We start from the raw sequence: 24,169 nt of genomic DNA on the forward strand, positions 1-24,169 counted from the left end.
TATTAGTTTTCTTTGCATTTGTTATTATCATAATATAACTGATAAATATATTTTACTTTATTATTACAAAAACGTTGGAACGCGTTTCAGAGAAGAGTGGGGGGATGTTAATAAAAAATTAATTTTTGGATTTTTTTTTCTGAAAATTTTTTTCAAGTTCATAAAATTTATATTATTTATAAATTTATTTATATTAAATTTTTTTTGTTTAGTCGTTGGTCTACCCTCTTATATGAGAAACATTTTTTTATACAGCCCCATATATTTGTTTCGAAGAAAAAACCTGTTTTATTCACCAAATTTGGTTGCATAATTAATTACGCAAATCAAAATTTGGTTGTATAAGCAGTTATGCAACGTGAATTTGTTAAGTTAAATAAGAATAGCTGCTATTTTCCCCATTTTCAATCCAAAAATTCAAATTGTTAGTTATTTTTTCAAATTATGTTTTTAAATATTAATTATTTTTTCAAATTATGTTTTTAAATATTAATTATTTTTTCAAATTATGTTTTTAAATATTAATTATTTTTTCAAATTATGTTTTTAAATATTAATTATTTTTCAAAATTTTTATTTATTTTTTTTCAAAATTTTTATTTATTTTTTTGAAAATTTTTATTTATTTTTTTGAAAATTTTTATTTATTTTTTTTCAAAATTTTTATTTATTTTTTTTCAAAATTTTTATTTATTTTTTTGAAAATTTTTATTTATTTTTTTTCAAAATTTATAGTTATTTTTTTTTTAATTAAAAGACAATTTTTTAAATTTTTAAATTTTCAGAAATTTCGTTTTTCACTCTACTTAAGAGCATATATTTTTTCTTTTTTTTCTACCTTCGTTGCATATCCTAGCATCGATTTATTAAGCACGAGAAATTTCATATTAATTTGATTGAATCGATTTATATACATAATTTTGCATTTAAGTTAAAAAAGTCCACATTGATTTCATTTTAGTTTTCTTTTGTATAATATCCGGGATGTCATGCTCAACGTTATCGATACTTCAGTCATGTGAACTTTATAATCCTTAAAATACAAAAAATATGTATTTTAAAAATATTGATTTACAAAAAAATTTCAAAAAATTATTTCTCTTTGTTTCAATAATACACTTATGAATTGATATTTTTCCTTATATTCAAATGAATGCTGATTATTCATAGCGTAATCAGCATACTTCTCAGTACGGATACGAACCTTGAGATTGGATACGAAGACGAGAAAGAAACAATGTTGTCACCCGGAAGATTTGATGACCAATCGTAACGTTGGAAAAAAAGTGTGACGTCTAAACACCGGTGACGTGAACACGCCTCCCTCCGGTTCACGTGTTTTCAGTCACGATACCAACATAGTTTTCATTTTCTTTATTGCCTTTTTTTTTCTTATTCACGTTGTTCATTTTATGTAATCCAATGAACAATATGAGCTGCTGCATCTTTAGGAGAGTATTGCAACCTCCGGTTTTTGGATAATCCGGTTTCGTTTTTCCGTTCAACCTTCTTTTTTTTCTTGCATTTCAGTGCATCTGAAATGCGTAGTTGCCGACAGTCACCACCACCTTTTCCACATCCTTAAGTATATACCCACTTAATCATCGTAAAATAAAAAATAAGAAAAAGGCACTGCAAAGTATAAATACAGAAGATGTATGCAAAGGGATCCCATACGATATCTACCGAATCCTCCGAGATTCTTCAATTTTCAAGTTGCAGAAATGCTTCTCGACATCGTTGCAGCGGTCACGCCAGCTGACAATGTGCATCAGAAGACTAACATCAGTAAATGTCCATTCATGAGTGAATGGACTTCTCCGTCCCAATGCCCAATGAAGTTGACGAATTATATAACTGGGAAACAATCTAAAGACACTTTGTATTCAAAGTCAAAGGTATGAATAACTTATTTATTTCTTCGTCTATTATTTGCTATTGATTTATTTTAAATTACCTTGCATTTGGAATTTACAGGCTTACGGTAATTTTGGAAGAAAATATTGATTTTTTTTTTAATTTTTTATGATTTGTGATTCCGTGTTTTGTTTGTATGCGGCTTAGAATTGAAGTTATGCCCACTTTAGTGTTGCGTTTTTATATACAATTAATCAGTAAATAAACACTTTGAACGCGTTTTACGAAGAATGCTATTTTTGACATTTTACTTGAGTTTGAAATGTGATTTCTAAAAATATATTGTTTGCATCATTACAAAATTTTAAGGAGGTTGGTGCACGATCTTTGCTCCTCGTGCTTCCCCTATGGGAAAAATCTTCTTTCTTAAAAGAACATTTAAAAGCTTTCTATTCATTTTAGGCACTCAATTCTTTTTCTCAAATACTATGGATATTTTCACGAAATTTAACGCGAGCATTTAGGATATAATCGTTGATTTTTTTTCTTGAATTGTAACTTCAACAACATGCAACATTTTCAAAAATCACCAAAGTATTTTGTATTTTGTGGCATAAAAATTTTTAAAATATTTGTAATAAAAACCTTCGCGCTAAAACATGTAACACCATAGCGTAGAGAGACGCACAATGTTTCAAGACATGTGAATGAGTGGTGTTCAAAAAATGCTCCTTATCTAACAAAAGACTTAGTTTTGAGAAAACAGCATTTTAGTGTAACGAATTAGCATATATAATGCCTCCCAACAGTTCATATTGCAATATTTTGAAAATGTTTCTATTATAAGTACAACAAAAAACCGAAACACGGTTAGAAGCAGAAAATTTCATAGTGTTTGAAAATTGAAAACTTCGAAAATGTGTATTTTAAAAAATTTGCGTGCCCCAAATCCCCTTAATATGATATTTTGCCATATATTGTTAAAGTTATTAATCATAGTCTGAAGTCCACCACTGTATTTGTCTAATTACAGTGTTTTATATACGACGAGTTGAAGGAGATTTCAAAAAACTCACACGTACGTCAACAGAATTGAATTGGTGTAACTTGTGAGCATACCATACCTTTAAACTTTAGTTAATTACCTGCGCCATTACTAGCTGAATGAACTATGAAAATAACAGAACATTTTACTCATAGAATTTTCTGCAATCGTGTTTCGAATATTGCATGAATAGTTTGCTTGAAATTTGACATAGAAACGATTTTTGTATAGAAAATGGCATAGATAGTCCAAAATGTAATTTTTTTCCAATATTTTGAGACATTTTCTATCAAAAAATGTTCTTAAAGTTAACTCCAGTACCATTTTATAGGAAAGTGCTGAGAAAGTTAATCAGACACCTTAACCACTGAAATAGAGTCGGCCTCGCTTAAACGGGTATCAACGATTCTAGCAGATAATATCCGTTTAAGCTACTTTACCATACACAAACTCAGGTCGCATATCGCCATACGGTAATTTCCAACCAATGGAGTTGAGTGGGAAAGTTTCAAGTTTAATATTCATTATAACATACCAATATCAGTGCGGAAGATAGATAATATATATTTATATTATTGATTCAATACATTCCATCTTTTTCATAAACAGAAATTTTTTCTTTTCGCGTATTTTTTGTAATTTTAAGATATTGCATGAAACCATGACGTTCATACAGATTTTTGATAATTTTTTTCCCTTCATTGCAAAGTTAGCGTCCTCTATGATCTAACCAGAGAATAAAAATAAAATAATGAAATATTTTGAATATAACTTTGTCAAGATAACCCATACACAAGAAGATATTTGCAAAAACACTTTCTTTTCATGGCGCCTAGATTTAAAAGATAAAACGTGATAATGAATCTAATAATGAGTTCACGTATAAAAAAATAGAGGGCATTGTCGCGGCAAAAATTGAAGAAATATTGTCAAGACCTTCCATTCCTTCTGCCAATATAAACGAGTGAAAGCAACGTTGAAGGCGTATCATGTATGGAATGCAAAAATCTTTTAAAATCTCACCCTAAAGTACCGAAGAAGCAATTAGAATAGTTTCGCTGTAATTATTCTTGACATTTCATCTTGCAAATGTAAGGACATCGAAGAGTGCATTTGTGCACCAAACACAAAAAAATACCGAGAGAAAAGCTTCCTAATCGGCCAACAAACGACCAAAGTCTTACAAAGAAATGATTTATATTTTGACGGACACACGGAAAGGTGATACTTCAATTATATCAGAAAAGGACACTAAAATGTATAGACAGAGCATTCTTCAAGAGCATATTCCATTGATAAGGGGAACCAGAGTCGAAGCACCAGCTACTGCACATCTGAATACATAGAACAAGCACAATCTCTTCGATATCTTCCTGAAATCAAAAATATCTATGGTCTTTAATGGGAGTTGGGTTTGATGTGAAACTAATGTGAACGTTAGTAAATAGGAAGGTGTCACGTCTGCTTGAAAAAAGATTAGATAAGCCGTTTAGGCGGATTATCTGTCTACTGCATGTGAACGAATTATCATTCGGACACTTGTTTCTACATATTGACGCAAAACATTTTCAGGGAGAATCGGCAAGGATATAGAAATATATGGAAAAAACGTTGTTTCGTTTCAAGTTATTTCAACAGAGTTTCCCAAGTTTTCTATTCAAGGTGTTAGCACAGACCAAACATGTTTGCACAGAATAGTCTGCGAAGTTTCAACAGGCATATTTTCTAAAGATCTACCAAACAAATCGCTAGTCAAAATGTCTCATGCCCGATGGCTAACTCGTGCTAATTAATTCTACTTTTGTACGTTTTGATGGAATTTCCTGAAAATTTAATAATTCTAGCAACGTCAAGTTTTACGCTCCAACTTGTTTGCTATGAAAACTCACCCTTCCTGTAAACATGGAACACAACACCTGTTCAAGCTCATCTCCGCCACTAGGTATTTGCCCACAGAACTGAAAGGCAAAATATATCCCGTAATGCTTTCAAAGAAACACTTGCTTTGCCCACCCTGAAAATTCATTGATCACAATGCTGACCGACTCTGAGCCGCACATCCGTGAACTGGCAGTCCGCTGCATTCAGAAAAATAGACTCCGACTGTTTAGACTTCCTATTGTAAATTTGATGTGTCATCTTACATCGATCGATCCCATTGACTGGCAGAAGGAGAATATATCTGATTTACCAATATTGAAATATATACCTGACGAAGACATCCAACCGCTTGTCGTCCAAAAATCAGAACTGCCTTTACTATGCCTGCCATGTCACACACAAACTGTTGAAAAGGCGGTCAAGACTTACAGAAACTTCAGCCACACTGTGCAAAAAATCTGAGAGAGAAGGCTTCATAAAAAACCTAACAGTCTCTAAAAGCTATTCCGAAATTCAGTGGTAAGAAGGATTTTCGTGCCATTTTGAAATATGATGATAATTATAATATAAATGCCATTTTTGTAAACTTTTTCTTGTAATAAATAAATGTTACGCATGCAATTTGCATTTGTTTCATAGACACACATTAATTAATATTATTTTTAAACCTTACTGTGACAACTCATCTAAAAAGTTATATACTTTTGCAAAATATGTATTCTTTAAAGTCAATCCGGAGGCAGAAGATGATAACCCATTCTTGAAAAAAATTTACATATGAACTAAAGGCATATCACACATCTGGCACCCTTTTCGTGCTGTGCCGGATAGAAATTTAAAAAACAAAAATTTACATAGAACAGTGACATCCCCCTATGGAACTAATCGTTGATACTGAGCTAGATGGAACTTTCTCAAGTCACCCGATAAGTGCATGAGAATCCAATTGGTGCGAATTGACCCGAATCTTTTTAAAAAGTATATAAATGATTGTTACTTGTAAAATCATCAAATGGTAAATATATTTTTCTTACCTATTTTAATTAATAAATTAAAAAAATAGCGTTATACATCAGAAAATGTTTTTTTTCAACGAATTGTCTAAGAAATGTTATATGGTATTTGATTCAGGAAAATTAGTCACATACCTGAACACAAGATAGCAATCAAAATTTTTTGGTTTCGTTTTCGTATCAGTAAATTCGAACACACACACACGTCAAAACTTATTCAAAAAACGCAATAAACACACATTTCACTTCAAATAATTTTCTCTCCAAATTAATGAAGGCATTTATCCATTTGGATTTTTTTTTTCAATATTTCATTCTATAAATCAGTGTTTCTCAATCTGGGCCATATGGCTCCCTTTCGGTCCTGGGATGTTCTGGGGGGTGGGGGGGATTGATTTATTGCGTAGGTTCGTTGGATCGTTTCGTATTTTACAGAGACCTATTTTTCCCATATAATTTGATTCGGGAAAAAAAGGTGGATATGACTAGGGTCGTCTTAATGGCATCACGGCAACCCCAGGAAAAGCGATATTCTATAAGTATCTGAGGTTTTTCCCTACCTGCATAGAAATACCTGCTACCCAATTAACATACTCACTGTCAAAAATATGGTCAGATCTCATTTTCATGAATGAGGCCATTTCTGCACTTGAAGCCCCGGGCTGTGGCCACGTGGATTCATGCGTTAAGACGGTACCGAACAGGCAGATATTGATATTTATAGTCATAATTACCATAATATAATCTATAAATTATGCAAATTATCTTAGTAAGAGTTATTAATTAAAGTAAGCTTGGGTGTGAAAAAAAACGGGGTGCTTTAAAAAGTTGAAGTATGATAAATAATACGGAATAACGACAAACAATGTGTCGTTATATCCGACGTCGTTGCATTTTCATTGAAGATATAAACAAGGGGACATAAAGAGTTTTGAACCGCCAGTTATTGACTTTATAACCGAGGTGTCGTTACAACCGAACTCGGTTATAATTGAGTTCAACTGTATCTACGTGTATACAGTGAAACCTCGATATTACGATACTCTGCAGACCAAAAAAAGATATCGTTGTAGAGGAATTATCGTTATATCGAGAGGCAGCAGTTTAACATTTGAGTATAGCCATTTCCAAACAAAACTTGAAAAAAAGATATCGTTGCAGATGGATTTATTTTTGTATCGAATATCGTTGTAGCGAGATTTCACTGTATAAATATCTGTTTGCGTGTATTTAATAAAACAGTCTGATTTACCGACTGGTTGTTCGTGTTTCAAAATAAATTTCTTTTTCACGATCGTTTTTCAACTAATATACAATAACATACTCAACGGAAATTTTTAAAAGAGAGGAAACATTTAATGGTGTTATAACAATGGCTAATAAATCTATTGATAACTATTATTATTGTCGCGTGGTGCATATATTGTGCATGTCGACTATGTTCTCAAAGGATTTCTTTTGTACCACTCGGTATGCTGCAGTAGAGTTTTTTGACAACAGATTTTTGCGTTCGACCTTAACGAAACAACATAAAGGAATAAATAATAACGGACATAGCTACTGCTTGCAAGATTTTATTTACAGTATTCATTTATTTCGGCAATAATCCAATTAGCCCAACTGTGCAAATATACAGCCGTTTGTGATATCACCCGTCAAAAATTACTAAATAAATAAAACATCTAATGCTCGTGCCGACCATGTATCATCGTAGGGCCACTTGAAAAGACCCTCATTTCTATTTTCTTTTGTTATTTGTAAGAAATGAAAATAATTAATTTCAACATTTCAAAGCTTTAATTACTTCCAAGAGTAAATTAAATGTATAATAAATGCGGAATTTTTTGATTAAATTAAATGTGTTAAATTAATATATATAACATGATGCAAGCGTGATTAAATTACAGTATTTTAAAAAATTATGTTCTGATTTTCGATCAGTTAAGAAGAATAAAGTCTAAGTATATGTATGCACGTGTATATAATACGCGAATATTTTTAATTGGCATGCGTACTGTTTTTTTTTTTGTCTTCATTTTAACATTAGAATAACTTATATAATTGATAAGAACTACACACACACAAAGTGCCCTTTTGCCATTTGAAAGTACCCAGATACTATATATTAGATCACCAATATTATACTGCATGAAATCAATTATGAAATAGTAAATAAACGTTCATCTACCAAATTTATTTTTTCTTAACATCGTGAACACATCTTATAAATCGACACGATTTTTGATTTTTCAGATATTTTCAATATTTCAGATTTTGAATCCAAATAACTTTTAGACTACACACACACACACACGTGCAAAGGTTATGCTCAATATCTCATTGGGAAGAGGAAGGTTTGAAGCTTCATGTCATAAAAAAAAGTGTTTGATTTTGGTATTACATCATCGGGTAACACAATAGTATTGTAAACATGAAGTACGAAAACTGTTGTATCAATAGAAAATTGGTATATCTTGCGACCCCGTCCTGCTATAGCTTTCTCTGAGGTGTAGGTGGATTTGTCTAAGCCAGGGCAGTTTTAAGAGCATCATGGAACCTTGGGCAAAGTGGTTTTCTGATTCCCTACCAAACAAATTTACATGCGTACTCTAAAACATTTCAAACATATGACATTTTTTCGTGAGATTTCCGGGCCGGGCTCGAGTTAGTCTATGCATTAAGACGGCGCTGGTCTTAGCACGTTTTCCAAGAATTTCGTGAAATGAAAGCCAATAAAGAGCATTTGAAAAACTAAGGACCAAAAGTTGGGATTTTTTTTTTTCTCAAAATAACATTATATATGACAAATAAATTGTTTTTGAAACATCGAAAATGATTTGTGGTGTTAGAGCTAGACTCATGAGTATACTCCAAAAATTCAAACTTCCTAATGTTTTATCTTAATTCTAATGTTTTATCTTAATTCTAATGTTTTATCTTAATTCTAATGTTTTATCTTAATTCTAATGTTTTATCTTAATTCTAATGTTTTATCTTAATTCTAATGTTTTATCTTAATTCTAATGTTTTATCTTAATTCTAATGTACAAATACAAATACAAATACAAATACAACGCCACAACAGGCAAATTGCCCAACGAGGTGGCTGACTTAAGACATCATGGATCCCCGAGCCATTTTTTAGAGGCCCTACCTACTACTGCTACACCACACATGCACCCCTCCCCCCGCGGAACCCCCCAACAAACCCCCAACGAATCGGTACATGCGGGAATGTGCGTGCACGTGTAGTGCAACCTGACGTAAAGTTTTTTGTTTCTGTGTAATGCTTGTTATGTGTAGTGCTGTCATCTGTCCCCAGTTTTTCTAACTATGAGTGAAGTGTTATGATTGAATGATTTACCGTTGTAGGACTGTTGCTCTCTGTGGCGAGACTTTTTAACGGGGAGATCGGCTCGCATTTGCGCCTTGAAGTTGGGAACCACAGAAAACCAACTTCAGCCGACCAAAAGATAAGCCGATGTCTTATCTTAATTCTAATGTTTTACTAACTAACGCCTTCAGGTTACAAACATTCAGCTGTGTCTTGACACAACCTAACCTATTATTTTTAATTATTATTTTCAAGCAACCCATAGCATGTAACGATGCATTATGCAAAGGTGCCTTGATGTCAGGTCAGTCGAGTCCTCCAGAAGTGCACAGGAACCCTGTCGACATCTTGAGCCATGCAAGAGACTTCCTACAGCAGTATTTCGCATCGCTTAAAGGGTGAGTTATGCTCGATTACTATGTAATGGAGAAATCGTTTCATGTGATGAAATATATTCGTTATAATAGAAAGCTTATTTTTGGGATGGAATCAGCTGGCTTCTTCGTGGTACATCCCCCCCCCCCCGGAAGGTTTAAAATTTTTTTTTTATTCTCTCTCTCTCTCAATTGTGTTATTATTTTCACCACTTGCAGCTCCCAGACCGGAGATTTAGAAAAGCGCTTAAAGCAGATTGCTGATGAGGTTTCGGCAACTGGTACTTACGAAGTGACTTATGATGAGCTGGTTTTTGGTGCAAAACTCGCCTGGCGAAATGCCCCGCGCTGCATCGGCCGCATCCAATGGAACAAACTGGAAGTACAAGACTGCCGTAAGATCAAGTCCACGAAAGAGATGTTCGATGCCCTCTGCAACCATCTCACTTATGCAACTAATGGTGGGAACCTTAGGTACGTTAACTAATTATTAATAAGTTAATATTCCAATAGAGATATTATTAACTTATATAAATATCTCTATTGAAATATTAACTTTTCAATCAAGAAACGGCCAGACTATAATTACGTTTTTTTTAGATTATTCTATTGAACTTTACTGAAAATACAGTATTTTATTAAAGAAAATCTCGGCAAAGCTTTAAATCACTAAGAGCACAGAAATCCTAATGTCTTTGGAATTAACCATGTAAGCGCTAATTTTTGTATTAATTTCATTTTAGATCCATGATCACAGTTTTTCCACCCCGTGCACCGGGTCGCGAAGATTTCCGCCTGTGGAATCCGCAGCTCATAAACTTTGCTGGCTACCTCAAGCCCGACGGAAGTGTTATTGGTGATCCTGGACGAGTTCAATTTACAAGAGTGAGTAGAATTACATGCCATTAGACGTCCTGAAGTCAGGTGTCGTCTTATATACGGGTATATACGGTAAATGCAGAAGGGTAAAAAGAGGGTAAAAAAGCTATTAGACACATAAGAGTAAAAAAAGCTATTCTATAGAGTCTAATGAGATTTGAGACAAGCGGGTGAGGCCAAAAGTCAATTTCTGCTATGATTGGCTAAATGATAACTAATAGGCGGGGTTTCAGTAGCTGAATTTTATGCTTGGTCTTGCAATAAATGCACCTGTAGCGTTTAGCCTGATTCGACCAATCACCAGACGATTTCCGGGCAGTGCTTTTTTTTCCCTGGTCGAGTACTTTACGTATTTCTCGCTACTAATTAAAAAAAATGGGTGACTCTCTGAACATTTAGCAAACCAGGACTTTTTCCTCAAATGTGATTCATGATATTTAGTTTCCGCATCATCCCGTAACACGGAATTTGTTTCGCTTATAAGGTTTGCCAACGTCTAGGATGGAAAGGTAAAGGTGGCCAGTTCGATATCCTACCGTGGGTGATGTCCGCTCCAGGAGAAGGGCCAACCTTCTACGAGATTCCCGAAGAAATAATGCTCATGGTCCATCTGGAACATCCGCGATTCCCTTGGTTCGCCGAGATGGGATTGCATTGGTACGCCATACCAGCCGTTGCCGATATGATGCTCGATTTGGGTGGTATAGCTTTTCCGGCAGCTCCTTTCAATGGCTGGTACATGGGTACCGAGATAGGAGCGAGGAACCTATGTGATCCTCACCGCTACAATCTCAGTGAAGTGAGTATGCACTATTGTAATCTCATTAAAACTTTTTTTTCCCCAATTCTAACTCTAAATCGGGGGATAAGATGGTAAGAGATTTCCACTCTTTTTGTTTGCTACTTGTTAAAAAGTAGTCTTTATTTACAAACTAATCATAATTTCATCAAAAAAAGCACCGACTAATATATTCTTATTGCTCAAGAAAATCCGTATATGTAGCGTTATCCATATCAATATGTTACGGTAAATGTGATGAATCTGGTTATTATGCATGATTGCCGACCACTTTGATAAGTTTGATAAATTTCCTAAATTTATCACGCTCATCGGCGATTATGCATGATATATGAGCGTCGTTGGTAAACATGATAAATCGTACTAAATTTATCACATTTGCCCGTTATTATGCATAATCGCCATTTCGTATGGGTAAACATAATAAATCGGTCCCATACGCATAAGATTTATAGTTTAGATGACAGTATTTGTGAGCCAAAGTCTAAACCGGATATAATGAACGCCCCGAAATAATTCCTATTTTACCGATTCTGCAATCGGACCTCAATATACTGTAACAACTTTTATTGAACAAATTTTATAATCTTTCCCCGATATAATGGACATGCTATCAACGAATTTCACGATTGCACCCTGATGTAACAAACCCCATTCAACAAATTTCATGTGACCGCAGCACGATATAATGACCTTTCCTTTAACAAAATTTTTTAGTATTTGTCGAACTTGCCAGCGACGCGTCAGTATTACGCATAAACGCCGTTAAATGTGATAAATTTATCAAACTTTTACTCAGATGATTATTGATTATGCATAATAGCCGATTTACCGTAACATATACATCCATTTTTGTAGGTTTTTGCTGAGAAAATGGGGCTCGACACGTCTTCCTCGGTCACTCTATGGAAAGATACTGTGCTCGTTGAAGTAAACATAGCGATTCTTTACTCGTACAGAGTAAGTCCGTGTTTGGGCGTTACATAATTGCATAATTTTGATTTACGCCGAATGGAGAATTATATTAAAATGAAAAACTAAATAACTTGTTCGTTTTGTATTTTTTAATCAGAAAAACCAAGTGACGATCGTCGATCATCATACCGCTTCAGAAACTTTCATGAAGCACTTGTCGAATGAACAGAAGCTCAGGGGTGGATGTCCTGCTGATTGGGTGTGGATTGTCCCTCCCATGAGCGGATCAGCTACTGAAGTCTTTCATCAGGAAATGGTTAACTACAACTTGAAGCCGAGCTACGAATACCAGGTACGTAAAGGAAAATTAATCCAAATTTTAGACTATATTGCAATGGAGTTACTTGTAAAATATCTGTTATTTTTATTCTTTAATCTAGTGTTTCTCAACTGGTGCTCTCAGCGGCGAGTCTTATAAATGGGTCACGAACCCTAAACTTGATTCGCAAGGTCTTCCGAGATCGGTCGTGAAAATGCACTTACAGCCAGGGATTTCTGAGCAATGAGTCATGACCCTAACTTGATTCACAGGGGCTTTTTGAGATGTGAGTCGTATGAATCCACTTACAGTCGTATTATAAATGCACTTGGGGCCATTCAAGTATTACGTAAGGAAATGTTTAGCCATTTTTGACTCCCCTCCCCTTGTCAACAAAAGTAAGCGAATCGGAACCCCAACCCCATCGATGCTGACGTAATATTTGAATGACCCCCTTGCACTTATTGCGTCACTGGTTTCACTAATTTCGAAACACAATCCCATGAGTCACGAAACTGATTTTTTGTTGATTTCGGGTGACGGCTGAAAAAAGTTAAGAACGCCTGGCATGGATAAATAGGTTGTTAGATAGAAACCCTCGCAACCCCAGACTGATGCAAAGTAACTTACTACCGTTCAGAGACGGCTCGAGCTTACCTGCCGCCAGGGTGCGAAGTTTCATATGCCGCCCCTAAAGGCAGCCCTACCGGGCTTCGGTCAAGGAAACCTGGAGTCTCATTTTTTTTTATCTTCAGAAGAAAGCCGCACACCATTGTTTACCTTGCAAAATGATCGTGACAGTACTTCCCGCTTCTGAAGAAAATTTTTCTGCTTTTTGGTTCAGAATTATTTTAACGTTCTTAGAAATGCCAGATAACTTAATCTTCAAAACAGCACTTATTTGGTGTGCTATCATCAATGATGATGTATAACGAGATTATTTCTATTAAGAAAATTATATCAAAAGTGTTTCTCTGGTACTCAAGGGAATGATCACACATTCTACTGAACTGAACGACATAGTTACGTTGGGCGAAATACACTGCAATAAAAAACATCTAGATATATCAGGGAAGGAAGATATCTCATCAAGGTAGTAAATTGCCTCAATGGCGATGGGACCGGGGTTATGGACAAGCCTTCAATGACTTGGAGGGGAAATCACTTGAAGTAATTTTTACCGCATTTTAAGAACTTTTAATATACACGGTGTTTCGAAAAGAATCATCCGATTCAAATATAATCATAACTATTAGGTAGACAGAGGGAAATCTCAAGTTTCACGCAGCTGCCGACAGGTAGCGCTAACTCTCTTCCTTCAGTGTTTGTCAAGATGGCGACTGCACAACAGAAATCGTTTTGTGTTCTAAGCATCGCGAAGTGCGAGTCCGTAACAACTGTTCGTCGTGCTTTCCGTCGACAGTACCCTGGTGTTGAACTGCCTACCACTCAGAGCATCAGGTGATGGTATAAACAGTTCCAAGACACGGGTTGTCTGTGTAAAGGGAAATCCCCTGGCGGTCCCTGCATGTCAAATGAAAATGTGTAGCGCATCCGACAGAGTTTAATACGGGAAATTACGGTAAAATACGGGACAGCGCCGATTGTCACCAAAAATGTTTCCATTACTTGACATAATTGCTTATTGTTGAAAAATGACCAATGGAAGGGGAAATGAAGGGTTATTAGTAGTGAAGTAAAGTTGGACGCACGAAAAAAACGTTGAATCCGTAATACTGGACATAAGTGGTACGTCAAATTGTTTCAGACATTTTCAGGTCCTTGCATTCAGAAAGGTTGAGAGACGCTGCTTTAAGCACACCTAATTACCAATGCAATTTAAAAATCAAAAGATCATTCTCTTTTTTTTCTCCTTACGTAGAAAAAAGCGTGGATGACATACAAGTGGCCAAAAAGGACAGACATACTTCTAAAATACAAATTATCTTCAATAGCAAGGTGAGTGTCGTCCACAATTCAAGATTGATACCCAGTAACGCGTTGTTCCTCCCAACATTTTCAAAACAATATGAACATTATGAAATAGTTCATAAATATCATTTCTATAAATATTTAGGGCAGCTACTTGGTGCATTGCGTTAATGGCAAAGCGACGCATGGCAAGAGTATTGGCAACTGTACTCTATGCGACCGAAACCGGTAAATCAGAAACTTTCGCCAGGAGATTGGAAAGGCTTCTACAAGCTTCTTTCAACGTTCGGGTACTTGATCTCTTTTTATTTGTTTTCTAATCAATTGATATTTCTTAAACGAAAACGTGTTTTAAATGTTTTTAAACACGGCTGTTTCTTTATTACAAAAACCGTAATTTAATAGTTGATCGAAACTTTCATTATTTATCTCACGGTTGGGATCAATCTTCACTTCAGGTTATTTGCATGGAGGATTATGACATAACGGAGCTTCAGGATGAAAAAATGCTATTCATCGTTGCCAGCACTTTTGGAAGCGGTGAACCACCGGATAATGGCAAGGTATGAATCATTTAAGGCGACTGCCTGCCTTCAGGGAAATTTTTGTTTTGTTTAAAAAGGTGATGTTTCCGATAAAATGAACGTAGTTTAGGTTTAGATATGGTATAAAATTAAGAAAATAGATGTGTGTGCGCTATTTCATCAGTATTTTGGCAAAAACCCAATTTATTGTCAATTTTATATATAAAATTAGCATATTTTAAGTGCTTCTGCTAGACATTGTGCATTAAAACTACTCCTTATATCAACATGTTCTTCGCACAGGTTATTGCTATGACATTGTTCTGTGCAATGAACTAAATGGTTTATAATTCCATGAAAACTTTTATACTTTTATTTTCAGAAATAGTTTTTTAATTGAAAAATTGCACATTTCTTTTAAAAAATACTTGATATTCTCAATTCAAAATCATATGAATCAAAAAGTTTCAAACATTATCGTGCCGAGCTTCTTAATATTGATCTGCGATTTCAAAGTTGCCAGTTAAATCTCAGTATGGTATAATGTATATGGCATCACTTATATTATTTATATTAATCGCATACAACATTTAATTATTCCAGGGATTCTGGTCGCAACTGAAAAAGATGCACAAAGAAAAACGGTCGCTCTCTGAATTAAAGTAAGTAGGCACACAGTATAAAGTAAGAGTATGTTATTATCAAAACGTGTGCACGAGTATAACTTTATAATTTAGATCTAACTGTATAATATTTTTGCATAATCAAAATATTTTGTACCGCTTTTTCAAGGTACTCAGTTTTTGCGTTAGGCTCGAGCCAGTATCCAAATTACTGCAACTTCGGCAAGAACGTCGACAAGACTTTGAATTCACTCGGAGCCGAGAGGATGGTAGACGTCAAATGTGGGGATGAGTTGAGAGGCCAAGAACATACTTTCAACTCATGGCTTCCGGATATCTACGAGGTAATTTGGGATGAGAAATGACTTACGTATCGTATCCATGCATTGGCGAGAAGCATTTGTTTTGAAGGAAAAAAAACCTTGTGGATATTAATATATGCTACAATTTTTCTTTATATACAGGTTTCCTGCAAGAGTTGTGGATTGCACGCCTCGGCAAAAGACTTGCTACCCCTTGTTGATTCCTTGAGCCGCTGGAAGAAAGACTCTTTTAGACTCAGCCCTGCCAGCTGCAACGCCGATTCGAACTTAATTACGGGTCAGTATGTGATATATGTTTGTCCTGATATAAAAGAAAATGTAAGACATCACAGCAGTTCCTATTCACGGGAGAAATTTTCTATTGTGTGGTGGTGAAGGCATTTTTTTTTCTTATTAATGCATTTTTATTTCCTTCATTAGATATTTCAAGTTTGCACAAGAAAACCGTCTTTCCTCTCAAGATGCTGACAAAAGTGAATCTCCAAGCACGACACTCTGAGTAAGTAAATTACGACGTAATCTACGCGTACTTGTACATTTACTTTCCTACTTGAAAATTGTTGTATTACCAAGTTTTTCCAAAACGTATCCAACCATAATTTTTCACACGTGAACGAATGAAGGCCGGGTTCTGTGCAAGTATGTGAACAATCCTAGTGCGCATGTTTGAATTTTTTTTAGCCTGCAGAAGCTGTCAGTCAAAGCTGGTTAAAGAATACGCAGCTTTGCTGCCAGACGCCAACAGATAGCCAATGAGTGAGAAAGTGTACGTGAGAGCCGACGCATTTTTGTTTTTGAAAAAATGGCAGGAAAAACTTGAACAACGCTACTGCATTAATCGTGATGTGTGTGTGTGTGTGGCGAGTGACGCAGAATATCTCGGTAGTACTCCTTGGTGCTAGTTGTGTCGTGCGGTGCGTACTCGTGATGAACCACGCTCCTGGAGTCAAAGAAGATTGTCAGCATGACTTTGACACTGGTCTGTCAAAATGGAATGAACGGATCTAACGCTAAGGATTGCCTCGTCTGCAGATTCTCTGATGGTACTCACTAAGTTAATAAAATCTCATTTTTGGGTGTTGCGGTCATACCAGAAACACGTGTTTCACTCCCCTTTGATATGCGGTCATCTTTGAAGAGGTTTGTACCACTCCTTTATCGGTGTGGTGCCCATTTCTCCATTCCCTCCGAATATCTGTTGAATCATGTTGATTTTTCCCACTCGGGAATCACCAAGGAAATCAACACAAACTTTCATGCAGTATCTTTGTTCAAGTTTTTTCTGTCATTTTGTCAAAAATAAAAATGCAATCGCACTCACACTTCCTCACTCGTTGGCAGTCTGCCAGCTACTGGCAACTTCTGCAGACAGAAAAAAATTCAAGCATGCGCACTAGGATTGCCTAAATTATATCCCAAAGTATGGCCTAAAGTATGGCCTAGGACAAAAAATTATGGTCGGATACTTTTTGAACAAACCTCATATGTGAATTTATTCATTGAGTTCGAATTTCATGCAATGCTGCCATTGGAATGTTTTCAGTCAAATTTCTTTTTTTTTAATTTCATCATTTTTAGAAACAAAACCATTCTGGTGACACTCGGATCAAACGAGTCGTCGTTGTTGAAATACGAGCCAGGTGACCACCTCGGTGTCTTCCCAACCAATCCCAACGCTGTAGTAAATGTAATACTCTCCAAGCTCAAGGAATCTGGACACAACGTCGACGAGACGGTGAAGATAGAAAATTTCAAAGGTATATCATGTTCATTTTCCTATTTAAAAGCTCTACAAATCAGGTCTGAAAAAAATTTGCAGAGCATTATTATAAAATAAAACTGATATAAAAATATAATTATAGATACAAGTAAAAGCATTAAACAATGGAAGACATATTTATGCATAGACAGTCGAACCAAGGGCATATGGATGACCTGACGAGCCCCTTAGATGATAAGGAGGGTTGGCGAAAACAATCGGGGAAAGTCGAGAAAAAAAGACATAAATCGATGCTATTGTGGGGAGTTTAACAAAACATTCTAATATATATATAATTAGAAAAAAAAAGAAGAAATTAGCTTATATTACAAACAAAATTGCATAGAACATCAGGCTATTGCAATCAGGACAACAAAAGAAATGACGAAATGAATAGTGAGAGAAAATTGTTCAACACAATATAATAATTTATTTATGGGTGTTGGAGACTTTCTGAAGTTGGTGCTCGAAAATTTTTTGTATCAGCATGTATCTGAAGTCACTAGGCGTACTGATATTTTGGATTTAGTTCTAACTAGTTCTGAGGATCTTGTTGAACATGTTTCGGTGGGGGAAGAGTTTTCTTCCAGTGATCATCGTATCGTCAGATTTCACAGTAACGTTTCCTCGGGTAAGGTTGATAACAAAAGACTGGTTCCTTTTTTCAGGAGAACTAACATTGATGCTTTGAGAGGAAGGTTAGCGGAAGTTTTCAAAGACAGGTTGGAATCAGAGTCAAGGTGGTAGGTCAATGGGAAGAATTTACTGTGAAGTTGTCCTCTGTTTTGCACGACGTCATACCCTTTGTTCGAAAAAAGCGTGTTTGTACATCGTACCCTCTATGGTTCACGGATAGCGTGAGTAACCTTTATCTTGAAAAGAAAAGAGCATTCAGAGAGTATAAAAGTGGACGAGGTGACCTATCATTGTTTACTGATAAAAGAAGAGTGTTGAGGAAAGCGATAGTAAGAAGGACGTTGAATCTAGGTTGGAAGATAACATTGGCTCTGACACAAAATCATTTTTTCGATACGTCAATAATGGATGTAAGGGGAAAGTTGACCCCCTCTCGATAGGAAACTCTAGGTTAGAGAGCAATGTAGGCATGTGTAGTGCTTTTCAATTACTTTTTCGCGTCGGTTTTTAATGGAGATAATGATATTCGATATACGGGTGTTGCATGGGGTAATAAAACCCTCAACGATATTCAAGTAGAAGACGTGGAGGTCCTAAATCTTCCAAGAAATGTATGTGCAAGCAAAGCACCAGGACCAGATGATATCTATCCCAGGGTCCTCAGGGAATGTGCTAATGAATTGTTGGGGCCAGTCGCACAGATATACAGAAGTAGTGTTGCTGAGGGTATCGTCCCAAGGGATTGAAAACTTGCTAATGTTGTTCCGATATTTAAGAAGGGTAGTAGCGAAGCTGTGTCCAATTATCGTCCAGTGAGTTTGACGAGCTCCCTCTCGAAAATTTTGGAAATTATCATCAAAAGTCAGTTTGTGAAGTGGATAGACGAGAATAATGTATTGTCGGATAATCAGCATGGGTTCAGGAAGGGGAAGTCATGTGTAACTAACCTCGTTTGCTTCTATGATCACGTGACTAAGGCTTTGGGTAAGAGCAACATGTAAATGTTGTTTACCTTTATTTCCAGAAGGCATACGATCGGTTCCAACATGATAAACTCTTGAAGCGTTTACACAAGATTGGAATTGGGGGCAACTTGCTGAATTGGACAGAATCGTGGTTAAGAGATAGGTCGCAACGAGTTATGGTGAACGGGGAAGTCTCTGGTTGGACAGACGTCACAAGTGGAGTTCCTCAAGGAAGTGTCCTTGGCCCCATACTTTTTTCACTTTTTATCGATAAACTCGATCAGGATAACGATGGGATTACTAGCAAATTCGCAGATGATGTGAAGCTAATAGGGATAATCGGGAATCAAAGCGATAGGGAGTTGCTCCAGACCAACTTAAACAGGATTGCAGCATGGGCAAATGAATGGAGCATGACGTTTAGTGTTGACAAGTGCATGGTCACTCATTTTGGTTCGAACAACCCACGGTTCTCTTACGAGTTGAATGGTGTCACTATCCCGGATGCAACTAGGGTCACCGGTTTGGGAATTCTCATTGACGAGCGACTTAGGTTTTCTGAACATTGTTCAGCGGTGGTAAAAAAATCGAATAGAATGCTTGGTCTCATTTTCAAAAAGGTCTCTTCGCGTTCTCCTAAAGTCATTCTTCCGCTTTTTCGAGGCTTAGTTCGTCCTGGACTGGAGTATGCTGTAAGCTTTTGAAGACCATACCTACAGAGGGACATACACTTGGTTGAAGGGGTGCAGAGAAGATCTACGCGTGTCCTTATTGGCACACAGGGCTTGAGTTATGAAGAGAGAGACTTAATTTTTTGAATATGTTTACATTGGATGAACGCAGGTGTCGAGGAGATATGATCGAAGTGTTTAAAATTTTCAATGGGATGGATAGGATGGACCATGAACTTTTAATACACCGCCAATCGACTGCTTTTACAAGGGGACACCAGTATCTATTGGGGAGGGACAATGCAAGGCTATGGTGTCGCAGGGAATTTTTCTCTAATAGCGTTGCTAATAAATGGAATAGCTTACCCCCGGAGGTAGTAAATTGTAACACAATTGACACATTTAAAAAGAAATACGATAAACATGTTGGGGTAAATCGAGAAGCTATCCATACTTAGAATAAGACAACCATAAGTATTCTTTATGGGCATTGTATAGTATGTTATCATGTGTATATATTGTTTATAATTTTTGTTAATTGCATTTTTAATTGGGTTGCTGTATTTTTGAAATATATGACATCCATATTTTTATGGGCATCTTTTTTCTCAGCCCCCCTCGTTGGGCATTTTGCCTGTTGTGGCGTTGTATTTGTATTTGAAAATGCGTAGGTTATTAATTTCTCTTATAAATGCCGGCAGTATATTCCAGCCACAGTTACATTAAAAGTATCGCCACAGAGAGCAACGTGCCTGCAACGGCACAATCATTACACTTCACTTATGGTTAAAAGAATTCATTGCAGATGGCAGCACTACACATAACAAGCATTGCACAGAAACAATATTTACGTTAGTTTCACGTACACGCACATTGCAGTATGTATCAGTTCGTAAGGAATTCCGTAGAGGAATGTGTACGAAGTGCATCTACGTAGTAGTAGCAGCGCGTTCCAGCAGCGTGAGCTTGTAGAATTAATATTATTGGGTAGCATATAAATTCGAGCTGCAGAGGAGTCAAGTACATTAGGTGTATGGATATTACATTCATGGTTAGTGGAAGTCAGTTGTATAATACCTGAGAACACTTGCTGTGTAAAGATGTGCCTTAAACATAAAAACAATTCCATTCCAACTTCTCGCAATTCCTGAATGAAAAAAATATTTTAGCTTAAAGAGGAAAAATCTGTTTTAGAAGAATGGAAAAACAAAAAACCATGATTTTAACAACCTGTTATGATGGAAGCGAAAACGATTGTGTCGTCTTGTTTCCATACGTTCCGTTCGACCAAAAGGGACATATGGCTATCTAACTTAAAACCGGGATTTCCTTGAGATATAATTATCAATCGGTTATTGTTATCAGAAACCTAGAGATATGATGTGATCGCATTAAGCGGTGTGCGCTGTATTTATCATTCATTTAGAGATATTTTATCGATGTATTTCATTATTTATCATTTATGATTATTGAGGTGATTGTAAATGCGTTTCAGGTGATTCATGGAAACCATATAAACGCCTTCCTGCCGCTAGTATTAAGACATGTCTGAAGAATTTCCTCGATATCACATCTCCCCCGACACCTCATTTCCTGGTTCTTTTGTCGGAGCTGGCATCTGGTAACTGGGATAAGTACCGGCTGAAAAGATTGGCTAAGGTAATATTTGATAATAGTAATCTGCAAATTTCATTTCATCCATTTCTTTTTCTCTACATGTTTCGTCAATTGGTTGTGTAAAACGTAAATTTTATGTCAAAAGTTATGCATAATGTTTCACGAGTAACAGAGTGGTAGGACATCCATAAAATATTAACCGGAGCATTTTATTGACTTTTCTGTAACGATAATTTATATTTACACTGTAATGATTGTTTTTCAAAAAACTAAATAATTTATATTTCAAATGTATTAAATTTGCATCAGGTTTCTGACGATTATGAAGAATGGCAGTCGTACAAGGTACCGAACTTAGCTGAAATCCTCAACGAATTCCCGTCCGTCGTACTCGACCCAACACTTCTTCTGACGGAACTGCCGCTGCTGCAACCGCGTTATTACAGCATCAGTTCTTCTCATCAGGCCAACCCCGGACAAGTTCATTTGACCGTATCACTAGTTACTTACAGGATTCAAGATGGTAAAGGTCCGATCCACAATGGTGTGTGCACCTCGTACCTGAACGACTTGCCAGACGAAGACGTGCCGTGCTTCGTGAGGAAAGCCCAGGGTTTCCACATGCCGCAGGACAAGTCTCTTCCCATCATCATGATCGGCGCCGGCAGCGGCGTCGCACCATTCCGAAGCTTTTGGCAGCAGCGAGAAATCGAAATGAAGGCTTCTGGTAATAAGGATTCTCTTGGTGAAATGGTTTTGTTCTTCGGCTGCAGGCAACCGCATGTCGACAACATCTATGAGTCTGAAACCGTGCCTCTTCTGAGGAAGAACGTACTGACGAAATTGTTCACTGCTTTTTCGAGAGAACCTGGTAAACCAAAGGTAATGTCAACTACTCCGTAAACTTTATAACCAAATGCTATGATCTCGAAACTATACTCATATGTAATATAAAACGTTTGAAACATTTTGTAAGCTTTGGAATATAAATAGGGGAGTGCTGAGATTTCGAACCAAGTTCTCTCTCACAGTAAAACTATAGTTTCTGTGAACAGTCATTGGGCTCCATCACGGTTCTAACCAGTTCCTGTAGAAGTCAATGAGATTGAGTTCAAAAGAATATTCAATCTGACAAAAAAAGTTGATATTTTAAAGATCAAAGCATTTCAATCATTTTAAGTGTACTTTTAATGATTTGAAGGAACTGAATGTGAAGAGATATGCAATGTAAAAAAAAACTCTCTCTTGAATCTATCTCGTGAATCATTTTACTGAGTGCTATTCAGCGCATTGTTTTTTTAGGTAGAATAAATAACCCCAACACCAGAAACTATTTTTCATATTTAAATACAACAAAAATCCGCTGTAACGACATTTTACAATCAAAAAGAAAATTGCCGTTATAACTGGCTCCTTGTTATAAACGAATTTAAGTTTTTTGCACTGTAAAAACATAAATGGAGCAAAAAAAAAACTAACTAGATAAATTTAACTCTTATTCTCAATTATTCTTGCTTAAATATACATCTGGAATCAACTGCTTATGCATACACAATGTTTTATTATATTATAAAATTTTGCACTTTATGGAATGCAGAAATTTCTGCAACTGGAATATTCATTGCACTATAAGAATACCCAGTAATATTTGAAGCAGAGAAAATGATTTTGACCTGCTTGCTTTGTATCCAGTTTTAGAAGATTCCGTGAAAGGAAAGAAGTATTGAAAGGATTTTTCAAGGGAAATAACAACGATGCCAAAATTAGAGGTCGTGCCCCAATCGCTCAACCATCATAACTACAGATAAAGTTATTTGTTTTTATACCTTTCATGTACACAACAAGATAAGATACTACATGCGATCTTACCTATGGAGAGGTACTGACATGACCGTTCATAAACACATATGAATAGGATGAAGATGTTCCATTTTATGTATAATTTTCAAAAAAGGGGAAAGCATGTTTTTATTTTAGAATTCCGTGTTCGTTTTAGCGAATGTGTTCTGTTTTTCATTGATAACTATCTCGCTATAAACGAATATTTTTTGAATCTTTAATATTAGCTTTTACACGCTCGTAATAGAGAGATTCTCGTTATATGCCATACTCGTTACAATGAACGGAAACGCTAAAATCATGTTTTGTATGTTAGAAAATGTGTATTTACTTTTTTTTCCTTTTATTCAATTTAGCGTTACGTTCAACATGAAATCCTAACTCAGAGTGATTTTGTGTGGAAGCTTCTCTCAGAAGGAGGCCACGTCTACGTTTGCGGTGATGCCATGATGGCAAGTGATGTGAAATCCACTTTGGACAGCATCCTAAGGGAAAAACTTGGAAAAGACATTGATGATCTCATGGTAAGTTTGTAATACCATGCCATATACAGCAATAGAAAGTTGAAAATTGTCTGCATTTATTCGAATCTGCGAATAGTTATCTCTTTTATCAAATATAAAATAAAATAAAACTTTTTTTTTCTTTGCAGGATTCGGGACGTTACCACGAAGATGTTTTCGGAATCTTACGAAGAACAAAATAAAATGAATTCAAATCAACCTCAGACGTTATGCAACTTCAGTATTTTTCGCCTTTTTTAGAGACTTTTTGTAGAAGGAAACTTTTTGCCTTTTTTGCAAATGTACCTTTCGAATGTGATAACATATTGTGTTTATTTTTAATAAAACGCTTTATGATTTT

At 35.9% G+C, this 24,169-nt stretch overlaps 1 protein-coding gene across 1 annotated transcript; it reads left to right on the plus strand.

Moving 5' to 3' along the window:
• The first annotated feature begins 1,621 nt into the window (after positions 1-1,621).
• Positions 1,622-24,169, plus strand: LOC149070588 (nitric oxide synthase, inducible-like). The gene is made up of 19 exons (XM_089249072.1): positions 1,622-1,898; positions 9,386-9,528; positions 9,724-9,978; positions 10,248-10,389; positions 10,868-11,182; positions 12,041-12,142; positions 12,255-12,449; positions 14,299-14,375; positions 14,494-14,638; positions 14,807-14,911; positions 15,476-15,534; positions 15,665-15,839; positions 15,960-16,095; positions 16,239-16,317; positions 17,397-17,575; positions 21,345-21,508; positions 21,776-22,348; positions 23,662-23,829; positions 23,958-24,169. Exons 1-19 carry the CDS (start codon positions 1,659-1,661, stop codon positions 24,009-24,011), a joined length of 3,306 nt encoding a protein of 1,101 aa, XP_089105198.1. The 5' UTR covers positions 1,622-1,658; the 3' UTR covers positions 24,012-24,169.

Source organism: Pholcus phalangioides, unplaced genomic scaffold (assembly GCF_987345545.1).
Source record: "Pholcus phalangioides strain wild (caught in Gottingen) unplaced genomic scaffold, Ppha-v1.0 ptg000021l_1, whole genome shotgun sequence".
Lineage (NCBI taxonomy): Eukaryota > Metazoa > Arthropoda > Arachnida > Araneae > Pholcidae > Pholcus > Pholcus phalangioides.